This window comes from Colius striatus, chromosome 7 (assembly GCF_028858725.1).
Source record: "Colius striatus isolate bColStr4 chromosome 7, bColStr4.1.hap1, whole genome shotgun sequence".
Classification (NCBI taxonomy): domain Eukaryota; kingdom Metazoa; phylum Chordata; class Aves; order Coliiformes; family Coliidae; genus Colius; species Colius striatus.
In genome coordinates this window covers 28,439,779-28,464,774 of record NC_084765.1, presented here as the reverse complement: position 1 = coordinate 28,464,774, position 24,996 = coordinate 28,439,779, and the positions used below count along the sequence as shown (strand labels likewise).

General features: G+C 38.1%; 2 protein-coding genes across 3 annotated transcripts in view; one reads left to right on the top strand and one right to left on the bottom strand.

The window, feature by feature from the left end:
* Window positions 1-9,739, top strand: part of ACSBG1 (acyl-CoA synthetase bubblegum family member 1) — a 35,333-nt gene extending 25,594 nt beyond the window's left edge. Inside the window, exons 8-14 of the mRNA XM_061999559.1 lie at window positions 2,108-2,284; window positions 2,804-2,985; window positions 3,999-4,232; window positions 4,807-5,024; window positions 7,538-7,677; window positions 8,676-8,922; window positions 9,579-9,739. Coding sequence (XP_061855543.1) covers window positions 2,108-2,284; window positions 2,804-2,985; window positions 3,999-4,232; window positions 4,807-5,024; window positions 7,538-7,677; window positions 8,676-8,922; window positions 9,579-9,655 — 1,275 coding nt within the window. The 3' untranslated portion in view covers window positions 9,656-9,739. The remainder of the gene's footprint in view (window positions 1-2,107; window positions 2,285-2,803; window positions 2,986-3,998; window positions 4,233-4,806; window positions 5,025-7,537; window positions 7,678-8,675; window positions 8,923-9,578) is intronic.
* Window positions 9,740-10,692: 953 nt separating this feature from the next.
* IDH3A (isocitrate dehydrogenase (NAD(+)) 3 catalytic subunit alpha) lies at window positions 10,693-23,347 on the bottom strand. Of its 2 annotated transcripts, none has more exons than XM_061999416.1 (11): window positions 23,241-23,347; window positions 21,007-21,045; window positions 19,101-19,184; window positions 18,727-18,841; window positions 17,992-18,179; window positions 17,619-17,752; window positions 16,858-16,960; window positions 16,715-16,779; window positions 14,844-14,928; window positions 14,210-14,362; window positions 10,693-12,306 (listed from the first exon to the last, which is right to left on the bottom strand). In XM_061999416.1, exons 1-11 carry the CDS (start codon window positions 23,265-23,267, stop codon window positions 12,223-12,225), a joined length of 1,077 nt encoding a protein of 358 aa, XP_061855400.1. In that variant the 5' UTR covers window positions 23,268-23,347; the 3' UTR covers window positions 10,693-12,222. The 2 variants fall into 2 exon arrangements, with proteins under 2 accessions (XP_061855400.1, XP_061855398.1); XM_061999414.1 differs by having other exon boundaries at window positions 20,983-21,045; window positions 23,241-23,346.
* Window positions 23,348-24,996: the final 1,649 nt, after the last annotated feature.

Sequence of the window (24,996 nt, the reverse complement as noted above, 5' to 3'; positions counted from 1 at the left end):
TTGAAACGACTGATAGAGCCTTGGAATACCTTTGCTTTTCCAGGATGGACAAAGTACTGCAGAGCAATATTCAAAATGCAATCAGCTGTTTTTGGTAAAATAAGGTCAAGAATGAAACTCCACTCAAACTAGTATTTCACAAGACTGAACAGTTTGTTATGAATGCAAATTTTTAATTCACTGGCTTTCTTGTGCAATGTTGTGCGTATAAATTTATGCACATAAATCTTATGTTCATAAATGTAATTCACAGATTGCCATAAAGTCTCTCAAATTATATTAAAAAAAATCTTGAAACCAAATAAATCATATACATCAGCCAGACACTATCATAACCTGAACTAAGTGGACCTGCTTTAGCAAGGGGGTTGGACTAGATGATCTTTAGAGGTCCCTTCTAACTCTGTGAAAACAGCTCAATAGACTGCTTTTGCAAATTTCTTTATTAAAAATGAAAGTGGATGAGTGGCTTTGTTTTTTTCTTACTGTGAGATTATTGTATTCCTAGACTTGGGTTTCTACATCTATCATTGGAGGATAATATAGCTCTAGTGCCTAGTGCTGATACTTAGAATAGCCCCACCTGCATTGCTGCAAACAGAAAATTTTCCAGTGATAAACAATCATTTGCAAAAGAGATTTTCCACAGAACTCTGCTAACAAAGATCTGAAGTGTTTTGGGGGTTTTGGGTTTTTTTGGGTTTTGTTTGTTTGAAGCTTTTTTGATAAGGTGGCTGAGGGGGAGTAAAAAGTGGTAGGGAGCTTTTCAGAACACAGAAAGTTTGTGAAATGGCCAGTCTAAATTGTGATCTCTTCTCTTAAAGCAGAAGCTTGCAGTCATGCACACTGTGAGGAGCAATTACCCAAATGTAGGGAATTAGTGCATTAGTATCTGGAAGCAGAACACAGTGGACCTGGTAGACAAAAAGACTGATCTGACGTCTATACTCTTTCATCTCAAAGGAGTCTGGTGTCATTTCCATGTTAGCTGCCAAACTATTCCTGGCTGCTGATCATAAACAGGCTATTTTTGTGTTGACGAACAGTAGCAAACATGCCCTGCCTGTAGCTGTGCTGCTGCCTTCTTTAGTCAAAGGATGTTTGCCACTGTCCATGTTCAAAACCAGTGCTGAGTCAGTCATATATTCCCCCATACAGATTTGCTGTGAGTGTACCTGTATGCTGTGAGGCTTGGAGTGTAACGAGTATAAGCAATCAATATAGCCACATCTCAAAGACGTCCCATTTTGCCTACTGTGAAAGTCTCCTGTAGTCACTTGTCTGGTGCTGCCATCTAAACTTGGAGTGGCCTGGCCTGGCCTGACAGCAAGCTGCTCCTTTGAAAAACTCTCTTGAGAATCTGTATTTCCTATAGACCAAACATACACTCATAACATCTAATTTATTACAAAGAAAAGGAGTTGGCAAGAACATAGCATTATAACAGGTATTGCATGTGATTTATTCTTCCCTGCCACCTTGAGTAATCTAATTTCTATGTCCCGCCCTACTCATTTTAAATTACAGGCTCCTCTGAGAAAGAGCTGTTTCTTTCTGGATTTTTTTTTTGGAGGTGATGGTGGTGTATGTGCGTTTGTGTGTGTGTTGACAATGAGCTTGTTGCTGATAGTAAATTGTCTTTTGAGCTTACTGATTGATGAGTATTTGTTGTGCTTTTTCAGGTAAACAGAAAGACAGCACTGGTGACAAGTGCCAGCTTAATAGAAAGTGTGCACAGTAGGAGAGTTGCAGGAGAAAGGGCAGGTCAACTTACTTCTTATCCATCCAGCCCATGGTTGCCCTGCTCAGTGTGTTGCTAGGGCATGGGGAGTTGATAGCATTCATAGCCCAGTCAGTCAGCAGAGAGACTGCATTTACTTATCTCCAAGTCTGTGTTGCTGCTAAGTTCATCTTGGTTTTAACTGAGTTTCCCCCAGGGATTTGAGAGGCTGATATATTGTCAAAGATTGCAATGTCTTCAGCAATTTCTGTGAGCACAGATTCTTCATAGTTACTTTAGCATAGCATGAGGATTGTTTGTGTTAAAAGGAAAACAGAAAAAAAACCCTTTTACCATACCTAATGTGTTTTATTATTATTTAAACAGATAACTTGGACATCAGCACATTGCAGCAGAGCAGGAGATATGCAGCCTGCAGAGGTCCAACAGGAGTCTATAGTCAGTTATCTCCCACTCAGCCACATAGCTGCGCAGATATATGACCTGTGGACTGGAATCAAATGGGGAGAGCAAGTTTACTTTGCTGAACCAGATGCTCTGAAGGTATCTGTCTTGTACTGCACGTAATTAAGCTTGCACCACTTCTTCTTAGAAAACATCTCAAGGAGAGAATAAGATCTTTGACGAGGTGCAGAGGATAAAGATTGAGAGTCCATTATTGTAAGAATTAAGGAAAAATAAAATCCATTAGACTTGTGATCCGGTGCTCTGGACTCCAGTTAAAATACAGAATCTAGACCCATAAGGTTCTTTAAAGGCAGATGAGTATGCATCTAAAGCAAAAGAAGTAAAAGCAATTTTTTGAAGAAAAGGAGACAAAAGGAACTAAACAACCCATGCATATTGTTTCTTGTATACACACCTCCTCCAATGTGTCAGAGCTGACACATGATAGTGCCAGTATCTGACTCAGTAGGTTCATCAGTCCTTCTTTATGTCCTACGTGTTTAGTGATGATGTTCAACACGTTAGTATTGCATGATGCAGGCTGCATCACCACACCTCTTTGTCACTGCTATTAACCTTTTGCAATATTTTGAAATGACTTAATGATTTTAACAGGGGAGTTTGATCAACACACTAAAAGAAGTGCAGCCAACGTCTCACATGGGAGTTCCCCGAGTATGGGAGAAAATAATGGAGAAATTAAAGGATGCTTCTGCTCAGTCAGGATTTATTAAGAAGAAGGTGCTGTCATGGGCTATGTCACTTAGCTTAGAGAGAAACCTGAACTGCTCAAGCAGGTATGTATTATAATGAGGGAGATTTTTGTCACCCTGGAAGTATCTGTCTGCCTTTCAACAACTATAAAGCATCAGTGAGACTAAATTTAGATAGGTAAAACCTGGCCTGGCAACACAGCAAACATAATGCAGGATGGACAGTGCCGTTATCCATTACAGTATGCTGATCTTCACCACAGGTTATTGCGTCTCTCCATCCTCCCTGGGAACATATTCCCACTAACATGACCCACAACTCTCTATCTTATGTTGAGCAGGTTGGTTTTCAGCTGGGAATTTTCTGATGCAGAAATGATGACAATTACTGATGTGAGGAGACAGCATCAATTTGGAGGAGGTTTATGAAAGTGGGGGGGAATTTTGGGGGACGGCCCAGACAGACTGGCTCATGACTGTTTGGGCTAAGCACCATGTGAGTAAGAACATCTCATCTCCACACAGAAACTCAGAGACACCCCTCACAAATTCTCTGAGCTCTAAGTACATTATCTCTGTTCCAAATAAATTTGGTGTTTTGATCCATAAGATTGCCCACATAAAGAATGTTGTATAAATTCAAATATTAGCTTCACAATTCCTTCTTGTTTCAAAGTTCTTTGAAGCATGACACAAAATGAAGTATGAAACTGCTTACAGAAACCGATGCTCTAAAAGATTGTTAAATGATACTGCTTTGTTTGTCTGATGATTCTCTTTCTCAGATAGGTCCTGCACATGTCAGATTTTAGCAGTATAGATTCTCAACAGATACAAAACAAGAATACAAGAGCTTTGTTTTATAAAATACATTTTTATAGATTCTTTGTGTATTTTCAGTACTGAGACACCTCAGAGCTGGATTCTGCTAGTAATGAAAGACACTGAATAAATGAAAAAAAGGGCAAATACATAGTCTGTTCTTACTAAAGTAATTTCTGAAACACCCAAAACCAAATGGCAAAGATATCTCTACACAAAATTTTCGTAGGTTGCTCTGACTCCTTGTCTTCTTCTCTTACATGTTTCGTACTCAGCAGTGATTTAAAACAGTTTTGGACAAGGTTAGCAGACTACTTAGTGCTTGCAAGAATACGCAATGCACTGGGTTTCTCTTCCTGTCAGAAGCACTTTTGCGGCGCTGCTCCTCTCAATACAGAAACACTGTATTTCTTCTTGGGTCTGAACATCACCCTCTATGAGGCCTATGGGATGAGTGAGACAACAGGCCCGCATTGCCTTTCTGGGCCATACATTCATAGGCAGCACAGGTAATTTTATATCTTATTATTATTTTTTAAATACAGTATGTTTTGTTATGTCTAGGAAAGGAGTATTTACTAAGTTCAGCAAATATCTTATTGCTTTTTTAATATTCTCTCAATGCATGGCCACTCTACTGTGACTTTGAGAGGCAAAATAACTTCCAGGTCAGAAGCTGAACGCATTGCCTCCACAACATGCCACATCAAGGGCACTGAAAGTGACCTACAGCATTATATTCAAAACAGAATTCCTAAATCTGACATATATCGTAACCTTGGCTCAGGGTAGAATAACTTTTAAATTCAAAACCTCAAATACAAAAGTGGTCATATGACTGAAGATACAGAGGAGAAAAAACCAAGGAAGCATAGGGCACAATAGACAGGCAAGAAGTGGTTAGATACTCTAACATCTGCCCTAGTGTATTAACATCCAATACTTTTCAAATAATTACAGCAGGGTGTTATTTACCATTACAGATATTTTGTTAGGTCAGGGATTTGACATGTTAGACATTGTATCTGTATTATGTGTAATATTTTTATGCTCCTTATGGGTTTTTCTTCTCTTCTCTGGTAGCTGTGGTAAACCAGTACCTGGCTGCAGAGTGAAATTAGTGGATGAAGATATAGAAGGCAATGGAGAAATCTGTTTCTGGGGAAGGACTGTTTTCATGGGTTATTTAAATATGGAAGACAAAACAAAAGAAGCCTTTGATGAGGATGGCTGGCTGCATTCTGGAGATTTGGGAAAACTAGACAAGGATGGTTTTCTGTACGTCACTGGAAGGATTAAAGGTAATGAGCAAAATCTTGCTCCATGTTTATGGTAACTGTTCATCACTGTTCAGTTACACATCAGGTGTAGTCCAGTCCATCTAATTAAGTGTTTTTCTCTAATGCCAGCAGCATTGACATAATAGGAAGGTAAAATAAATTTTTGTATGAGGAAACCATCGTGTGCCCTGTTCAGGAATGGTTTCCCTCTAGTCTGTAATAGGTTGAGATGGTTCAGTTTCTACAGCAAGGCTTTTTATCTCCTAGACCTTTATTCAGTATTAAATACAATTAATAATATAAAATAATAATGCAGCTTTAATGTGTTTTCTTCAGTTCTAATAATCCATTAAGCTGTCCAGTCTCCCTCTAAATCTTGCTAAATTGTCTTAATTGCACACTAGAATAGTCAAAGAGTAAAGAGAGACAGCTCTCTGTTATATACAGGTTGTTGCTGTATGTCAGAGCTAGATTCTTCTGATGCCTTAGGTGATGTGTTTGCAGAGACTAGTATGAAATCATGTGAGCAGAAAGGAAAGTTAAAGCTAAAGGAATAAACCTAGGTATTATTACAGTACGTATCTTGAAGTCTCATGAGAATTAAGACTGGTCAGTTGCCTATTTGGAAGCTTTTTTTTCATGATACACATTCACACAGTGAGATTGGTCACAGTCAAAATGTAACTGAAGAAGATTTAAAAATTGAGTAACTATCATCTTAGAACTTATGATTCATCACTAAGGATGAGTTAATTTGTCGTAGGATGATGTTGTGTCCTGTTAGGATTCAGGACTTAAGTAGATACCGTCAATAACTGCACCAAATGTTAACTTGATTTCTTGTCTGATTCATTTTCTTTTAGTATAACACTTAGCAACCTCTAGCCTCATTCTGTCAAAACATTTGTGGTTCACACATCTTCCTTGATTACTGTACTAATACCAATTACTCTAAATTTGATGATAGATGGAACATCTGGGATAAAATAACTGTCTGTCCAGTTTTGTTAAGGTCTTAAATCAAAGTTCAGATAAGGTACAATCTAGTAGAAGAAGCTTTTCTTCTAGTGATTGAAACAGGACTTCTTCCTTTGGTTCTGTGGGTCTTACAAATCCTAGGACTCATTAGCTGCAAGGCGCAGAGATGTAGCTAGAGAAGTCCATATAAGGGAAGTATTTGCAGAGATGTGGAAGAAATGTTACAATTACTACAGTTGTCTGGATCAGATGGTAAAAAGCTGATAGCTCAGGCAAGAAAACACTTAGTGCCAGAGAGGTGAGACAAAGAGAGGACTAAGGCAAAATAAAAATGGAATGATAGGGGGGAAAAAAACCCCAACCTAGACAAGTTTGGATACACAACTTTGGTATTTGTGGTTTGACAGAAGTCTCTTGTTCTATAAACACTACTTGTGTTTCCTCAAATGTGTGCAGTGTGTTGACTTGGGAAAGAAATAACTTTTATACTTATGAAATCAATGCCTATTCCATACTGGAAAGATGAGTATAGACTGGAAGTTATTTCTCGTCATAGTTCTCATAGAATGGTAGAGGTGGTAGGGCCCAAACCGGTAATGCTGAGAGGGTGCTATATTCCCTTCATTGCATCTAAATTCTTCAAGTTTATTGCTGACAGGGAACAGATACCAACCCGTTCTTTAATACCATCAGCTGCTTTATCACACAAAGGACTGGTATGCCATTTCTCTGCATTGTTTGTTGAAGCAAGTTCAGAAATCCTGCAAAGACTATTATTTGAGGATAGGAGAAGTCACCAGTGTAACAAAAGCCAAGAGATGAAATTTACATAGATAATAACTCAAAATGGTAATAATTCCAATGAATGTGTGTGTTATACTTCAGAATGAATGCAACAAAATAAAAATGCACATTCCTTTAGCACTAGATATCACTGCCATTGTTTACAGACCTTAAAATTACAAAGATTTCAGTCTGTCATTGCATTCCGGTTCTGTCAGAAGTAGGGCAGGAACCGCAACTTCCACTGCAAACTTCCTCTCTTGACTTCTCCCTCACACTCCTCTCTCTCTTGTTGCTATGTTACTTTCAATGGAGCCCTCCTGCAGTAGTAACTTACTTTTGTCTGACCCCTCTTGGTGGCTTTAAGAATTAGTTTTAATCACGATAATAATGAACCTGCTTTTTGGTGAGACTGCAACAGTAAAATGCAGAATGAATCTTATGCTAATTTGGAAGTGATGATTGCTCACAGGAAAATTCCAGACTATGCAACAGTGCCTTGAGAAAAACTAGCCTGTTACAAGATGATGGAAAAATTATCTGGAGCAAATACATTGTATGGAGGGAGAACTGAGAACTTGAGCACCTCTTTGAAAAATAGTAGCCTATTATTTTGAAGATAATTAATAGGTTTTGTTCTCTTTGAAAATACCATCTTTGAAAAAATCTCTAGTATTCTTTATGTCAGAACAAGAAAAGTGGGTTGACCCAGATATTAACCTGATCTTTGGAACTCATTTGAATTCAACTAATAGTTTTTCTTTTTGGCCTAGATTTGATTATTACAGCTGGAGGTGAAAATGTGCCTCCAATTCCAATTGAAGATGCTGTTAAAAAAGAACTCCCAATTGTTAGTAATGCTATGGTGATTGGAGATAAGAAGAAGTTTTTGTCAGTGTTACTGACCCTAAAGGTAAACCAGTTCTAATTTTGATTTCAATGAAATTATACACCTGCAACCTAACAAAAGGAGAATGTTGAACTCTTTTTATGAAGAGTCAAAAATGAGATAGGAGGATGTTAATGGAAAAAAGGAGTATTGTAACTACCAACCAAATCCTGATGAGTTTGGCTTCTTATGGCTAGATGATCTAGCTAACCATCTTCCTGTTTACTGCTGTTTCTTCTGTACATACAATAAGACCTATTTTTAATTTACATGCAAATTTGTAATTAAGAAATACTGAAAAAATGAGAATGGAGCACAATAATAGTTTTTATTCTTACAGACAAGCAAAGCCAACAGATGTTTCTGTTATGGCCAAAACCACTTTCTATCAGAGACTTTCCAACAGTAACATTTCTCCACACTTGATTCTTTTCATATAACACAAGGATGACCGTAGAACATAGTAATACCTTTGCTGTGGTATACTCTTCAATTAAGAAGTGACTTCTAAAACATTTGCACTTTCTGTTGCATTTATACACATAGTGAACAACCAGTCTTCCCAAGTTGTTAACCTCTACTGATACTCCCTTATCTACAGGTACAACAGAAATAGTAATTTAATTAGTCCAATGTCAAGGATTGCTTCTGTCTCAAGCTGTTTACATTATACTACAGTAATTCAATTTAACAATTCATTAAATGTTCCCCTGTGACAACAGAGTAATTTGGAAAATATGGTAGAAATTAAAGGTCTATAGATGAGCTTTATTGCCTAATTCATTGGTATGTTTTAAATCTGTTCATGTCATCTGGATATCAAAAATATTTACATTTGGTAGCCAAGTGCAAAAAAAAGCACTATTATCTGTAGGTGTTTCTGCTTTTTAGGGCTTATAGAATGTTTGGGTGTTGACACTGAGCCTTCTTGATTCCTACTAGTTCAGGGGTACCTGATCAGAGAAACCTTTACTAGCTTCTAAAAGTGAACATTTGATGATTCAGTTTATTTGATATTTTAGAGTGTGCTGGACCCAGATACATCTGATCCTACTGACATTCTCACTGAGCAAGCTATAGACTTCTGCCAGAAGGCTGGTAGTAAAGCCACTAAAGTATCAGAGATTGTAGCTACAGGAGACCCAGCTATCTATGAAGCCGTTCAAGAGGGAATCAACAAAGTCAACATGAATGCTACTAATAGGGTTCATTGTATTAAAAAATGGATAGTCTTGCCAAGAGATTTTTCCATTTCTGGGGGAGAACTAGGTAAGATTTACTGATTATTACTGAGGTATACACACAGTAAAGAGGCTGATGATTGAAAAGTATTCAAATAGCTTTGTATGCCAAATGTTGAGTACATCCACTAGAGGGAAAGAAAAAAATGGTTATCCAGAATGTGTTAAACAATGCAAAACCTGAGAGGTTTTGCTGTGTACTTATTTATCAATCTGTGCTCGTTTACAAGTACAGCTCTACAGTTACATTTCAGATTACTTGGGGCAATTAAACAATCAATTTGGGTTAATTCCTTGTGCATTATAGTATTAATAACTTCCAGAAATAATACTGAAAATTTATCATTGAAAAGGAGAAGATAGTGAAAGCCTGAAAGCAGAACCCTAAGCACATTAAACTCGGAATTGTTGAAAAGCTTTCAGAAACATCATGCTTTAAATTATTTTTAATGAGAGTAGTAGTGGTCAGTCATCACCCTCATATTTGTAACTCCCTTTCAAGTTTATGTGGAGGCAAACTTAGATACCATGCTTGCTTCTCACTTTTAACAGGTATCTACACTGAAGAGTGGGAGATATTCTTCCCAACAGGCTCTTCAATAGAAAATTTTACAAACCAAAGCTCAAACTGAGTAGGAGTTTTTGTTTCCATTTCTGCTATTGTGACTAACCTTCTCTTTTAAGGTCCGACAATGAAGTTAAAACGTCTTGCTGTGCTTGAGAAATACAGACATGAAATAAACTCCTTCTATGAAGAATAAGAAATCCAAGCATTAAGAAAGATCTGTGAGCTAAAGAATTTCCTAATGAAAAGCAGTAACAAAGTTTTATGCTTGTTTTGGTTTTGTAGTCTATTGATCTGAACCACTAGAAGACCACAGTGTTTAGTTGTTTCTGATACTCACCTGATTGTTTGTCCTCTTTTTACAGCAGCATGTACACAGTGTATCCATTTTCTAACATCGTTTTTACTTTATGACCTAAATGATTAAAAACATCCCCTGGTGTAGTATAAAGTGACTCTAACTTGTTAATTGCTCTAGACTGAAATAGAACCATTTTTTTAATGCCGTGATCTTCCTTTTGGGTTTTTTTGTTCCACAGGATGTTGCCTGTAGCTTCTGATATCTTTTGGTAGATGAGTAATTTAGCGAAATCGTTGTACCACTTCAGTGTTAATTATTTTAAAAGAAACTAAAAGGGCTGGGGTTTCCCCTCCTATTGAAGAGTTTCTTTTTGTTCACTGACACATTTCAGAACCTAAAGCCATTCCTCTTCCATTTTTACAGTCACTAGAATTTGGACTTTTGTGCAAACAGCAGCTCATAATTTCTTAAATTCATGTTGAAATAAGAGTTACTATTTCTCCTAAAAACAAATAATCAAAAAAGTTTGGAGAATAGCTCCCTAAGACTGAAAGACATAAAGTAGTAAATAGAGGAAGCTCTCCCATTAAAGAGCTATTTAGAACACAAACTTAATTTTTTTTTTTAAATTATTTTTAAAGTAGACATTTAGAAGCAACTAAATTTTGACAAATGTGAGCTGGGTTTCTTCTTCTCTATATAAAAATTAAACCCTACTATGTGAGGGACATACTTGACTAAGTTACTGTTAGTAAGTGATCTTTGGCAGAGCTAACACAAGCAGGCAGGCTACAGCCACTGTTCTTGATTTAAAAATGCAGAATAGGATATTATTTCCATGAAAGACTTAAAGTTTGTTGCAAGTACCAATAATCAGCTCAACACATAAGACAAGATAGCAAGCTAGGATTATAAAAACAAAACAAGCAACAGAACTTGGAAAAGTTTATTTTTCCCCATTTTGTGCGCAATGGTAATTCAGAACTTCTTTAACAATATTAATCTAAAGGAAACAAGAAAGCAGCAGTTTGTAAAACACCAGAAGAAATGTTTCCTGTCACCAAAAGCAGAATGCACAAGGAATAAAGCTCATTGTCCCTCCTCCACCGTGTTGTTAAGACTGTACAAAGCAAGCTGGGATGCTTACTTACTGAGGTTGTTACTCAAAATCAATTTAATTTCTGAAACAACCAGCTTAAAGAGTCTTAATAGAAATTAACTAAGTGGAGTAATATCTATTAATAGAATTAAGCTTTAAGAAGCCTGATTCTGGCAGTAGGGATAAATCTGTGCTATAGTCATAAAATACATATTTTCTTGTATGGTGTACTAATGGAAGCACACCTTAAAACACGCAGATCAGAAAAGCTTGTATATGAGGAAAAAGGGAGAGAAAAGGGTTGCTTTTCTGCCCATTAAGCTTAGTAAGCAGGGAAAAAAATTGTCTCAGATCCCCTTGAATAGGGATGAAATGTATTTCTGGAACATAGGCACCAGAGCCAAACCTACAATGTCTTAATCCCTTTAGGACTAGTCCCTTACATTCAGAATTTCTAGAATAAAATTACTAGTCAATACAGTAAACACACTGAACAGACTATGCATAGAAGTACAACACAAAAAGCATTCTAGCAGAAGTCATGAAATATTTTGTATAGATTTGCGAAGTTAATACTTTCCCCTCACGATATATGGGAGAAGTAATTTTGTACCATTTACGCTCATTAGAACTCCGTTGTAGAGTGTGTTTCAGAGAATAAGACTTGTAAGGATTAGGTTGGTATATAGATTTGAAAAATAATTTCATTTCAACATTAATTCTCACTCCTTGCTGGTAAATTGTTGTGAGCTTTTGAAAAATAGATTACATCTCTAGAATTTTGTATTTCTTTATTCACACTTTTGAAGGGCAAAGCTGTATTTCATGAATCAACACATTATCTGAAGTAGTTTTTTCACTGCTTTTAGCATGAAATTGCTATTTTAAGTTATTTTATACCCGTTTCTGTTTATGAAGGTCATCTTGTGCTGTTAAGCTGAAAACCTATCTTTTAAATTTCAGTAAGATCAATAAAGTAGGTTTTAACCATTAAGGTGCTTTTACATTTCACTAATTCTGTACTGACTTATTTGTGTATTTTTAATTTGTGGAAAGTAAAACCTTCAGTTGAAATGGAAAATGATAGACAGTTACAATGGCAATAAAAGAATTTGCTTACATAAAAATGTTCACCAGATAGAAAAAAGGAATAAATAAGACAAAGCACTTAGAAAAGTCCACTGAAAGCAGGCACAAGCATCATTTGTAGCCATCTGGACTAAATTTATTAATGGAGAGGCCTTAACTAAAAAGTTTGCTCTCTTAAGAGACAAGCAAACTATATGCATATGGATATCAGGTTACATGTAATGTATTTTGTGATGTGTCCTTTTGGAGTTATTATTAGGAGGAGGAGAAAAGTTTAGTCTGTGTCCCGTACTCTGCGGCAGATCTCCTCTGTGAATTCTGAACACTTGGCGCTGCCTCCCAAGTCTTTTGTCAAGACCTGAAAGAAAGAAAAAAATAAGGTTACTAAAATGTTTTATGGGACTAGTCTTGTCTCAGAACAGTTCTAGATGTTGTTCTTTTATGTTGTGTTCTGGATACTAAGTAGGAGTGAGAAGGAATACATCAAGTTTGACTTTTTCTTCTTCCCATGCAGACTTCATCAATAAGGACTATGCAGGTTGAAGCAAGCAGAGAAAACTTGAGTATGAACCTCAAGTATTACGTTACCAGATTTCAATATGATTTTGCCTTAATTATGGGAAGAAAGTGCCTTTGGCCAAGGCTCTCCAAAGTCCCTTGGCCACTTAATAGTGTAATCACTTGATACATATTTAAGCTTTCAATATAAATTTTGTCCTTTGGAAGAAAAAATTATATATGAAGACTCAGTATGAAAGCAACCAGATGAGAGTAACTCAGTAAGGTTTTTGAGTTTTGTTTTGGGTTTTTTTGGTTGTGGGTTTTTTGTTTGTTTATTTTGTTTGCTTTTTTAAAGGAGACCCACACAGAAAAAGCACACATAGTTCTTCATGCTCTATGTTAAACAATTCTTTAGGTTTGCTTAGTTTAGTTAAAAAATTGAAAAATGATGAGTTAAAACTTTTTCATCAATTACAATTCCTGTCTGGCAGCATGGAGATAGGGAAATAAAAAACACAAGTGTGCAACATTGCTCATCCAAACTAGACACGTGAAAGCAGTCTAAGAGATAATTAACACACTTAACACACAGAGATAGAGGGAAGGAAGAAAAGGAGAAAGAACAAGCATGAGAAGCAATGGAGGTTATTATTTTAGGGTCTCGTCATTTTAACTGCATTATGCTTTTTTCCAAAGGATTCTGTCCATTGTGAGCATGTAATTATAACATTTTAAGTAACTAGTAAACAAGTAGCCATGTCACAAAACTTGCACTATGTTATCTTCCGTAGAATACTGACCTGGCAGATGGAGGATTTAATTTCCAGAGCAGTAAATGGGAACCTTAGAGGAGCACCTCTGTATTCACTTGTAAGTTTAGATATTTTTTTTTAACTGGCTTCTACACATAATAAGATAGCTGCAAACAGACCACTTATGAAATGATGACAGGTTTTTTGTTTAAGCATGCTTGTTACTTTTAATTACAAAGCAGCTTCTTATGCTCCTGCCCAATATAACTGAACCAGCATGGCTGATAAACCTCTTTAACTGCAACCTTGAGGATCTTTCCAACTATGTTTTTAAAAGCTGGAAATCAAAGTAGGTGAGTCATCCAATACATTAAGAGCACAAATTCAAGTCAGGTTTTGGAGCATGAGCCCCTCCCTAGAATATCCCATTTGAGTCCCAAATCTGGAGACATTTACTGCCAAAGGAAAATAAGATAAAGCCTCTTCTTTTGTAGTCTAAATAGAAGTGAAAGCAATTAGGAGAAAAACTGAAGATAAATGACCTAAAAATTTGGAACCTTAGTATTATAGTCAAGACTGAAACACCATAAACAAAGTGGATGATTAAGCCTGTGAAAGACAAATTAGTGTCTTTCACTTCAGTATCCAGATTTAAATACATATGCTTTGTATGCATTTTAAACTTCATCAGTACATACCACTAGTTACTTAAACTTCTAATCCCCTTAATGAAAACCAGACATCAAGTCCTAGCTTTTAGAGTTAACAAAGCTGTGGAAACGTAAAACAAGCGTTATTTAGAGCTAAGGAATGCTACACCCCATCCTTATTGCTGAGCTAGGCAGATTTAACACCACCAAAGATAATTATCAGAGGACAGTGGCACTACTTGTGTCAAGCCAGCACACCACATAATCTGCTCTTCTGGTGTTAATGTTCTAAGTTAACTTCTGCTGTGATAGAATATTATTTTAATTCACTGGATTTATTTGCATAGCCTCATATTACCTTTCCATCTTTAATTGTATCAAAGCAAGCTGTCTCAATTTTTGTAGCATGTTTGTGTAGTCCCATGTGACGCAACATCATTACAGCACTCAGAAGAAGGGCAGTTGGATTTGCCAAGTCTTTTCCTGCAATGTCTGGTGCTGTTCCGTGAACCTAGAAATAAAAGTGAATCCTTCTGTTATGATATCAACATGCTGATTAAAATGTCCTAGGCAATTCAGGTGTATGCAGGCAACTTGAAACATAGTCCTCATGCGTAAGCACGTTAAAATAGGACTTTCTCCACTGTGATACAGTTAGTGGAGATAGAAAAGACCAGAACAATTCAGTTTAAAGGCATTAGAAAGGAGTAACTAGGTCACCTATTATCTCTTAATTGTGGCCCTCAACTAAGGGTATTTATTTTATGAAAAAGAGAGAAAACAAATTGTCAGTAAAAGGACATGGAAAATGTTACGCATAATACATACTTTAACTACTCTCTCTGGGTAAAGCTTCAGCATCTTCAGAGTAATAAATAGTTTGACGATAACTTAGTTAACCGTAAGCCACATGGTATGTCATGGAAGAGTTTTAGATTCTCAAGTTGAGACAAAGTAGTTATTCCTACTCTGTCTTGCACAGGAAGCCTTACCGATTCAAAAATTGCAACTCCATTAGCACCAATATTTCCACTAGGTGTTACTCCAAGACCACCGATCAGTCCAGCACATAAGTCACTGAAAAACAAACCAGATAATTAAACCTATCGGAAAATCCCACAAGTTCTTTCATATACAGTTGCCTCCCTGCAAAGCATTAAATATTGTTTCTCATTTTATTGCAATGACAACTTAGTTTTGATACCCACACTGTCCAAGTATAATACTAGCAAAAATTGTAAAGTACAGTTCCTTGTAACTAACCAGAAGTCTTATTTCCGCTGAAGAGGCCACAGAACTATTTTTCATACGTAAAGTCCTTCAAAAAAATGTGGAAGAAGTCACAAGGCTGACATTAGCAGATCATCAGACATAAGCAATTTGCATTTGGTTTCCTCCAAAATTAACACGGGGAAGGACAAATCAACTGTGCCAACAGTCATCATACTGTACCCTCAAAGCTGAACATACTGACAAATAAGGCCCTTAAAACTGATATTTTAATGCACTGTTTTATTGCCTACAACTGAGCTAACCCAGAACTAACATGCAGAAAAGTTTGGATGACCTTGCAGAACAGTATTTTTTAAATTTAGATTAGTTTAAGCTGAAATAAACCAAGTATCCTCAGGGAAAAAAAATGGATACAGCCTACATTTATCACTGTAGGTATTTAATGCTTCAAGATAAGATACTTCCTTCTATAGCTATTCAGTCCCAAGAAACCTGTCTGGCATTGTGTTCACGCTTTAAAAAAGCACTACAGGTAAGACTCTCCCCGGTGAAAAAAGCGCCCTTCTTCAAAAACAGACTCAGATTTATTGTAACTTTTTAGAACTATGAAGTTCTTTACAGAATTTCTATCAGAATTTGAAAATAAGTGACAATGAATTAAAATAGTATGGATGATGGGACTCATCTGATTTGACCTCTTCTAGTTCACAACATAACAACTGCTGTGAGGGCCCTGTGGACTCCTCTACCAATTCTTAGAGCAAGAACCATTAGTTGGAGTTTTGATTTTTCTTAAAATCTAGCAAACAGCCTTGTCACAGAGAGAGTGCAATTTTAAGAGAAACTCGCAACTGTTTCATCTTGTACGTGTTACCTTTACATTTATTACCTGTACAAAACCAGGAGATGCATTCTAAGATGTAAATTGTCATTGAACTTGTAAACAAATTTTGATTCAGGCTGTTTTCTCAGTTTTTACTGAAAAGTTCAGATCAAGATACTTAATTTTGCATGCAGTATTTAATTACATTCACACTCTACCTGAACGTTTTACAGAATGGAAAATGTGTGCTGATGGATTTTGCCCTCATGACATACCTCTAATATTCATGTTGTTCAAATAAGAAACTTAATTTGAAGATAAGGAAAAAAACACTACATAAAACAAGAATTGGTAGGATATTAAGAGGCTGCACATTTAATTCTTCAGTAACTATGCAGAATCATGTAACTGTATGGCTAGCTTGCTGTAAACATCATGGTCCCTGCACTCACCTTGTACAATCTATTTTAGTGCTTAAGATTAGAAAGTTTTCCCCCCATATCTAAGCAGGTGTTCTTTATTACACACTTGGAGAAACTTCTGCCCTACTGAACAATACTCTTTGCCTCCATAAGCAGATTTATTTTTTAATAAGTAGCACATGGTCATCACATAGGCTCTCCAAACAATATGTTACTTTAAGTGTAAGAATACCATCCTTTCTTCCTCTTTAAAATCTGATTTATAAAGTTTTAAACTCTGAATGCATGAAATCATCAGCCACCTGGCTAGCATATAATCTGAATAACTGTCTGGAAAGTAACAGTATTTTACATGTTGAGTGAGTTAAAATGAAAATATCCATACCTGAGGATGTCACCGTACAAGTTTGGCATAACAAGCACATCAAATTGTGATGGATCTTGAACCATCTAGAAAGAAGTGTATTTCATTAAGGTTAAGAATTGAAACTAAAAAAATAACAACAATTAAAATATGTGAATACTCACATTCAGACACACAGTATCCAGATACATTTCATTAAATTTAATATCTTTACAGTTTTCTGCTGCCTCCCTGCATTTTCTCAAGAAAAGTCCATCAGACATTCTCCTGCAATTAAATAAGCAAAAGAATATTGCAGTTATTGTAAGCAAACAATACTGAAGGGAAAGAAAACTGGATGCAACAAAGGATTAAATAAAATATACAGAGTGCAGAAATTTAATTTGTGATTAATTATTCCTTATGTTAAATATAAAATTGATTTAAAATGTATTAGGAAAGTTATGCCTTTTAAATTTCCTCCTAAAATACTTGTGTATCAGTAGTTTAACAGGCATATATTAATTCTTGGAATTACTTGGATTAGTTTATGAAAGACTTACTGAGTTTGTAAAGATAGTGTCACATAATATCACATGTTATGACTCAGTTCAGAATGAAGTGGCTTGGAAACTGTAAAAGACACCAGCCATTTTCATCCTCGGTCTTTAAATTACTTTTCCTAATAACAGCTTTGCAAGGAAAATCACAGGATTACAGTAAACTTACTGAAAAAACAGGATGTAATTATTACAGGACTACTAATATTGGGTCAGCATTGCTCATTTTACTTAGGAGGCCTTTCTTTGCTTGACTTACTTCCCATTTTACTTACTCCCAGTAGCATCAACAGAAGTTACCCATTTGAGGAGGATAAAAAAAAATACTTATAATTAAAATACACATTACTACTTGTTAGTCTTCTCAAAAAGAAGTGTCAGCATACATAATATTTGCCTTGTGCACAGCAGTAACATGGCTTCTCTGATTATTTCTGGCATACTCAAAAGCAAATTCTGCAATACGCTTGCTAGCTTCTTCTGTGATCAGCTTGATACTTTGCACAACACCTTCAACAATCTGAAAGACAGTAAAAGTGTAAGCTCATTTTTCAAGTCACTAGTGTGACTGTTTGGAAGAAAGTAGAAGAATTCTGAGTGAGGCAGTCTCAACAATGCACTTCACGATAAAATAACTTTTCTATGGGTAGCAAACTTATAAAATACCACCCAAAGTCTTAGTACTGGGCCACTGAGACAGGCAAGTCATTCATGAAACACAGAAAACTGGTCAGAAACACCTCGCTTCCAGCAACATACCACATGCTCAATTCCACTGTATTCGCCTTCCGTGTTCTCTCGAATTGTGACAATGTTCACGTCTGTATATGGGGTTTTGTACCCTTCAATTGAGACACAGGGACGTACATTTGCATAAAGGTCAAAGGTTTTACGCAGAAGCAGGTTCATTGATGGGTGCCCTGCAGCAATCGGGGTCTTTAAAGGCCCTAAAAAAAATAAATACAGGAATGAATGAGAAGATAAGCCTCCCATGAATTTTAGAGTTAAAAGTCTAGGTAAAATGGTAATCTTAGAGAGGATCTCCAAGTCCTTGTTTAACCCTTATGCTGAAACACCTCAGGAATTTTCTGTGTTGAGTGATATTAATCAGCTGCTTAAAGGCGAAATTGCGACCCTTACATGGAACAGGAGCTTTTATAAAAGTTTTTTCGCTGAAAACAGCATTAAAATAGATAACATTCATTAGAAATATAGTTATTGCATACTACTGTATATCACTTGCTTTAGGAAATGCATCCTGTGAGAGTCTTAAGGTTAGTATGTAGCAATACTTGCCTTGAACCTGTTTCCTAGATCTGTGAAACTTATAACTTTGAAATGATAAATTGTTTTAAGATTACAGAAGACTACTTGATAGGCTGTCCCCTATCATTAACCATTTTATTGTTTTACAGATGAAGGACTTTGGCTTTGAAGTCAGATTCCCAATTAAAAAAAAATGTATTCATATGTTTTCATTAACCCTTAAAGTACCTTTTAATCCCATTTTGTTTTTATCCATGGATTCTTTGGCATCTGGAGGTATCATCCACTTCCCTCCTGGTCCTTGGATAGCTGTAACATTCCTTTCTTCCCACTGAATAGGAGCCTAAACACATTTACTCTATGTTAACTTAAATGCCATGACTTTTGCTTCAAGTTTCAACTTCCCTTTTACAAAAATATGCTTAAGGAATTTTGTCCAGGCCTTCCTGAACATTCTTTTTCTAGTGAAGTAGAGTAAGCATTAAATGTTTGAACTCACAAATAAACAATTTTTAAGAAATGTGATGAAGTAAGTGAAAATGCCAAGTTATACTTGTGGTAGTTAAGCTTACAGTGCTTACGGAAAGACACAGATGACTTACTTTTGCAGCATCAAAGATCTTCATGACAGCGGCTGAAATTTCGGGTCCTATGCCATCTCCTGGGATTAAAGTTACTGTTTGTACCTAGGTAAAGAAATGTCAGCAGTGTAAGAAATGAATGCTTTTTTTCTGCAGAGAAAACATTTTCATGTGTTGTAGAAACCAAGGAACTACTAGAAAAGAAAAGAAAGCCAGGTTGCTTTCAAAGGCAGTGTGCAAATATTTTTCAGAGAATTGTTTAAAAATCTGCTTATTATCTATATGTATTCCTATTTCAAAACAGAGGTATAACCTGAAAGGCTGGTTCCTGCTCAGTAGTCCTTGAAATGAATGATCTCAGCATGCTTTCTTCTTGAAATTTGGATAGGAGACAGTATTACCTAGGCACGGCTGTTAGCACAGCAATGTTAACAATGTTAACAATGTTAACATGCTGCATAATACTGGCACATGCTAGAAAACAGTACATTTATGAAAAACTACATTCATCTTAAAAAATCCCCTTAATGCATATCTAAACTTCTCAAGTGACTTCCTAAAAATCTCAGACCCATTTTAAACAACACCAAGTTATTTTTCTTCTATAACATTCCCAGTCTTGTTTCTCTTACCATCATCAAAGAGATTAAATAAATTGTGCATTAATCATTACATGCCCCATCTCTTTTTGTTTTATATAAAGATTTCCAACAGTTTTGTAAGAGCTCATTACTGCCAATGCCTACAAGAAAGGCAGCTCAGATACAGCATTATTTGCAAAACCTCAATTGGAATCAACTCACAAGAAAGGTTTCCATCCTTCTCCATACAAAATAGTCCAAATTTCAATATATATATATTGACCTATTTTTTAGCTAATAGGAGCCAAAGAAATTTACTGCCACAACAAAAGCAGCACAGCTTCAGACAGAAGAATAGTTCTGGTTGAGCAAGTACATAACTGATGAGATGCCTCCAGATTAGAATCATAGAATCATTTAGGTTGGGAAAGACCTTCAAAATTATTGAGTCCAACTATTAACCCAGCTCTGCCACATCCACCACACAGAATCATAGACTAATGTTAATAAATAATGTTAATTTTGTGCTATCTTCGCTTGTTGCTTCACAGCACAGCAGAACTCCACCTGAGCCAGAGAATATTTTCACCTGAAACAGTAATGTAGCCTAGAGAACTGGAGATGCCTCACCTTCTAAATCTTTTTATACTGTATAAGATATGAGCAACCCTTTAGTCTCTTTTCTAGCTCTTCTACCTGCTGTTATGCAAAACTTAAATGAAAAGCGACAGTTCCTCTTAATTATCTTGCATAAGGCTGCATGCAGAGGTGCTGAGCCCTGCTTCTGCCTGAGCAGTTTTCAAGGCCCTCTTCACTTTAAGAAAAAAAAAGGCTTGTGGGCATGTCAAACACATATGCATAAAGAAGGTAAAACATCTACAAGGAAATACACAATCTGAAATAAAGGGCCTTGAAAAGGCAGAACTTTAGATGCATGGTACTCTAAAAGCAGCAGTAAAGTAAACCTAATGCTTGGAGAAAGTCTGCAAAATAAATAAAATGAGAAGCTTCTCAACAATTTTTCTACTTTGCTCAACATTTGCCCATTTCAAAGTAACTTTCAGAAGACTGGCTTATATCCATATTTTGTGAAAAGTTTTCATGACACATATCTTTTGCTCAAGCCTTTTGTATTACCGCTTATGCTTTAGTATGCAATTGCCAAAGACGTTAATTAACCAATACAAGGCCAGTACAGCATTAAAAGCATATGTTCACTTAGGCCTTATTTCTGGGACTATAACAGCAATCTTATAAAAGTAAATTTCGGAACCCCTTTCTTGAGAAACTTCATAAAGAAAAAATGGTACTATTATACTCACAGCATTACCAAAACTTCTGGTCACCTGTTTTTGGTTTTTGAAAGCACCTAGCAGTCGAGAAACCTGCAGGAATATAAAACAAAATGATGCTACTTCACTACACAAGTGTTATTTTTAAAAGTTAACAACACTGAAGCAAATCTGCATTTTGAAATTATAGTGCTTTATATTTCTTACCTCAAACTCATATAAAAATCCAAATGAAACAAGAGTAACTAACACTTTGACAAATTGCTGTTGTCCAACGTTCTGTGCACCTACACCTCATGTGGGTATTCTTAGCACAAGATAAACTTGGGACAGCTGTGTTTTGCAGCATGCTACACTCTCCTATCTTGCCTGAGGGTGAAGGAAGTTACTGCACAGTAACTTGACTCCTTACATACTACATTGTTGAAATGAGGTTGCAGTAACTCTGAATAGAAGATATGCTAAAAATTTGGATTCATGGAAATTTAAATCAAACAATTTCACTATCAGTTGAGTGGACAGTATCTTTACACACTTTAGGTAATGTTTACAAGACTACTTTGCATTGATATTGCTTCTTCTATACAAACTGTGGTGAATTTTATTCTTCCACCTTTTGCATCTGTAGTTTTGTACTGTTGCCTTCTGCATGCCTGACAGTTTTTTGAAAGCATAATTGAAATGTACATTAAAGGCAAGATTCACCATAGCAACGAGTCTATACAACACAGTCAAAGAATTATGCTTTCTAACATCTCAGTATTCTGAACCAGCATTAAGCTTCAAAACTAGGATGATATCTCATCTTGAGCTCTTGCCTGGTTGAGCACCATGGACAAGATCCCCAAAGGTATTACTGTCAGTACTTAACTGCAGGAAAACCTCAGCCTCCCAGTCTTACCTTCTTCTCTAGCATTTTTCATGCCCCTGTGACTTAAACCCCAGAAGATTTCTAAGTGTAAACAGACACCAGTTCTACCCCACTCACATACGTAGTCTGTCTGCAGCTACCAGGCTTGACAGGAATGCATTTGACAATCTGTATTCCTTACCTATCCAATTTGTATTCATTATCTCTTATCTTGGATGATGCATATGCCTAAATGTAGTTGTATGATAACAGGAGCAAACTATGATGGCAGTAATAGAAAGCACTACAAAAAATACAGTTCTCATGTTGTAATGAATGCTATGGGAGAAGTAATTTCAGCTAGAATTTATTTGTACCTGTAAACCAACGTGAGATGTACAAGGTCATTGTAACAGGCAAGCAATGTTTACTATAGCAAGCCATACATTTGAGCCAGTAGCTGGGGCAAATCAATGAAAACGTGCCATTGACTACATAACTTAAGTGCCCTTGTGGTACAGTTCCTGCATATAGTCAGGATTCACATCACAGAGCAGCCCTGGGAATGGAATGGCCTGTACTGACAGAAATCACGGACCTGGCTTTGTTACCTGTAACACTAACAGGAAATAAAGCTAAACAAAATTAATCTAGTCTGAGTCGTGACTAACTCTTGACAGTTCTTCCATATTAGCAGACGTGTGAAGCAGTGCTTCACCAGTGAATTAGCCTCCATTTACTAATGATGCAGAATTTAATTTACTAAAAGCAAAAGGTAGCAGTATCTCCACAACAGCCCCGGGAATAACGGCTGCGTTTAGATCCTGTAAATCTACAAGGATCGGTAGTGGGCTAGAAAGCAACTGGACAAAACCCAGGACGGCTCCGTAACGACAGGTATCGGTGGCTATTTTGCAGCAGTGCTTTTAGCCGCCGCTGCCGGTAGGCAGCGCACAGGGGGAGCTGCCAGCAGCGGGCAGCCCCGGACGCATCCCGACTGATCTCCCCTGCGGCCCGACTGCGGGGCCGTCCTGCCCATGCGGTGACCTCTACGGCGTGACATCCCCGACAGGCCGCCGCGGGGCCGCGCCGAGATGGCCTGGCTTGGTCCCCGGGCAGCAGCAGAGTACCGGCCCGCCACAGACGCTTCCCGCCGCTGCCCCGGGGAAGAAAGACGGCCCGGCCCGGGGAGGGAGAGAGGGAAGGAACTCGCCATCGCAGGGCCACCAGCTGCCAGCCCTGCGGCCCTTTGCCCCGCGGCAGCGCTGCCAGGGCCCAGCGGCAACGCGACCTTGCGGGAGGGCGGGCGGGCGGCCTCACGCGGCAGCACCGTCTGAGGCACCACCGAGCCGCCGCCAAGGCCAAGGTCACCGGCGCGCCCCGGGCAGCCGCCCGCCCCAGCGCTGCGCGGGGAAGGGGCTTGTCTCCGCTCGCTTACCGCAGGCATCCACGCGGCAGCAGCCATGACGCTCCCGACCACCACGGCGCGCTGAGGCCACAGCACACCCGCAGCCGCCTCGAGACCGGAACCGGCGCGCGGAGCGCAGCACGCCCCGCCCCGCGGCCGCGAGGCCCCGCCCCAGCGAGACAGCGGCTGCGGCACCGCAGGGGAGGGGGCTGCCGCCGCTGGCGTTGTCGTCCCGTGGCTTCCGCCCGTTGTGACTCGGCCGAGCTCTCGGCGGCACGGGCGGGTTGAGCTTCCCTCCTCATCGTGTCCCGGTAGCGGGGATGCCCCTCTCCGGCGGCGCCCCAGCGGCGCCGCCCTGGCCCTGTGCGGCGGGGAGCAGGACCCGTTGTCTTCCTCCAGTCCGCTGTAGCCGGCGGTCTCCTGAGGGTCGTGTGCCCGTGCCCCGCTGAGGAGCGGCGGGCAGCGCCCGGCAGCAGCGCGTTACCGGCCCAGCTACGGCCCGCGCGGCGGAGGTGCCGCCGGAGAGCCCATCGCTCTTGGCGGTGCCTGAGGTGCTAGGCTGATTACGCCCGGTACCGCCGGAGGACGGAGTCCGGTGGAGAGCCGCAGGGAGCCACGGGGGTGGTGGTGGAGGAGGTACCGGTATGGCATCTGTGTAGGGGCAAAGAAAAACAGCATTGCAAGCGGCCTTCTCTTTCGAACCATTTCATACTTTATGAGCTCTTAGTTTCTAGAGTTGAGTAGTTTACAGGGAAAAACATAATTGTTGCCAAATAAGAGTGTCAAGTATTTGTTGCAGCAGAGAAAAAAGCATGCACTATTAATTGTCAAAACCCAAAGCTATTGTTCTAAGGGCACTTCATAATTTGTGTTTGCCTTATTTTTTGAGGTACTAGTCTCATTTAAAAAATATATTTATGATCCTTTGTGTCAGATAACAGGAGTCTGCTATGGCAGGCCCTAAGCTGTGGCATGTCGCTGAGCACATACAACAAGGGAGTCTGCCTTTATAATGATAAATAAGTATTGAGACAGCTGTCTTGACCCACCTAAAGCAGTTAAGAAATAATTATTCTCTGTGCTTAAGGGATGCGAGGTAGCTTGGGATGTTGTTGAGAGTAAAGCACAAAACTAAAACAAAGGCAGCTAGAGCTCAACCTCTTAAAAATAATGATTTCATCTGATTGGAAGAAGTTTTTCCTGCCTGGGGAGTAGTGATAATACTTCCACCTGCTGTATGATCTGCTTAGACAAGACAGTGGTGCAGAGGCTCTCATGCTAGGATAGGCTTTGTTGTAACAGTGTTGCTAGTGCTTGCAATTTTGTTCAGTCAATTTATGTCAACTGTTTTGTTGTCAACTCAAACAATTGTAGGAATAAATTAGACTCTCAGCTTTAACACAAAATCAATATGAATTTGAAACTCAGTATTTGCAAAGAGCGAGATGAAATACGAGTCTTAATGTATCCTGAAAGTTTAAACTCAAAATACAATTTAGAAGAAAACCAGAACTACTTTGGTTTTTTACACTTTTTGGGCAACATAAAGATTTTAGTTCTGTTTCAGTATAATTCAGTGTTAGTTTTTGGTGGTAAGGGTTATCAGGTTACTTGTAGCCTTTCCATTTGCTTACTTCTGTGCTATATGTGCTTGAAAGCTAAGGACTAAGACTGTGTTCAGTTTGCTTTTGTCTTGAAAGTGTGAATAGAAATTCCCACTATTGACGTTTTGCAATGTATAGCATTAGTAGGCCTTATTTTCTGCTGATCACTTCTTTTTCCATAA

What these genes read in the sequence shown, in the direction of transcription:
- IDH3A (XM_061999414.1), bottom strand. Translation starts at nt 23,267, where the DNA reads ATGGCTGCTGCCGCGTGGATGCCTGCG. An exon ending in CTGCCGCGTGGATGCCTGCG is followed by an intron (nt 21,046 to 23,240) that starts GTAAGCGAGCGG and finishes ATATTCCTGCAG; the next exon opens with GTTTCTCGACTGCTAGGTGC. An exon ending in ATACAATTAAAGATGGAAAG is followed by an intron (nt 12,307 to 14,209) that starts GTAATATGAGGC and finishes TCTTTCTTTCAG; the next exon opens with GTCTTGACAAAAGACTTGGG.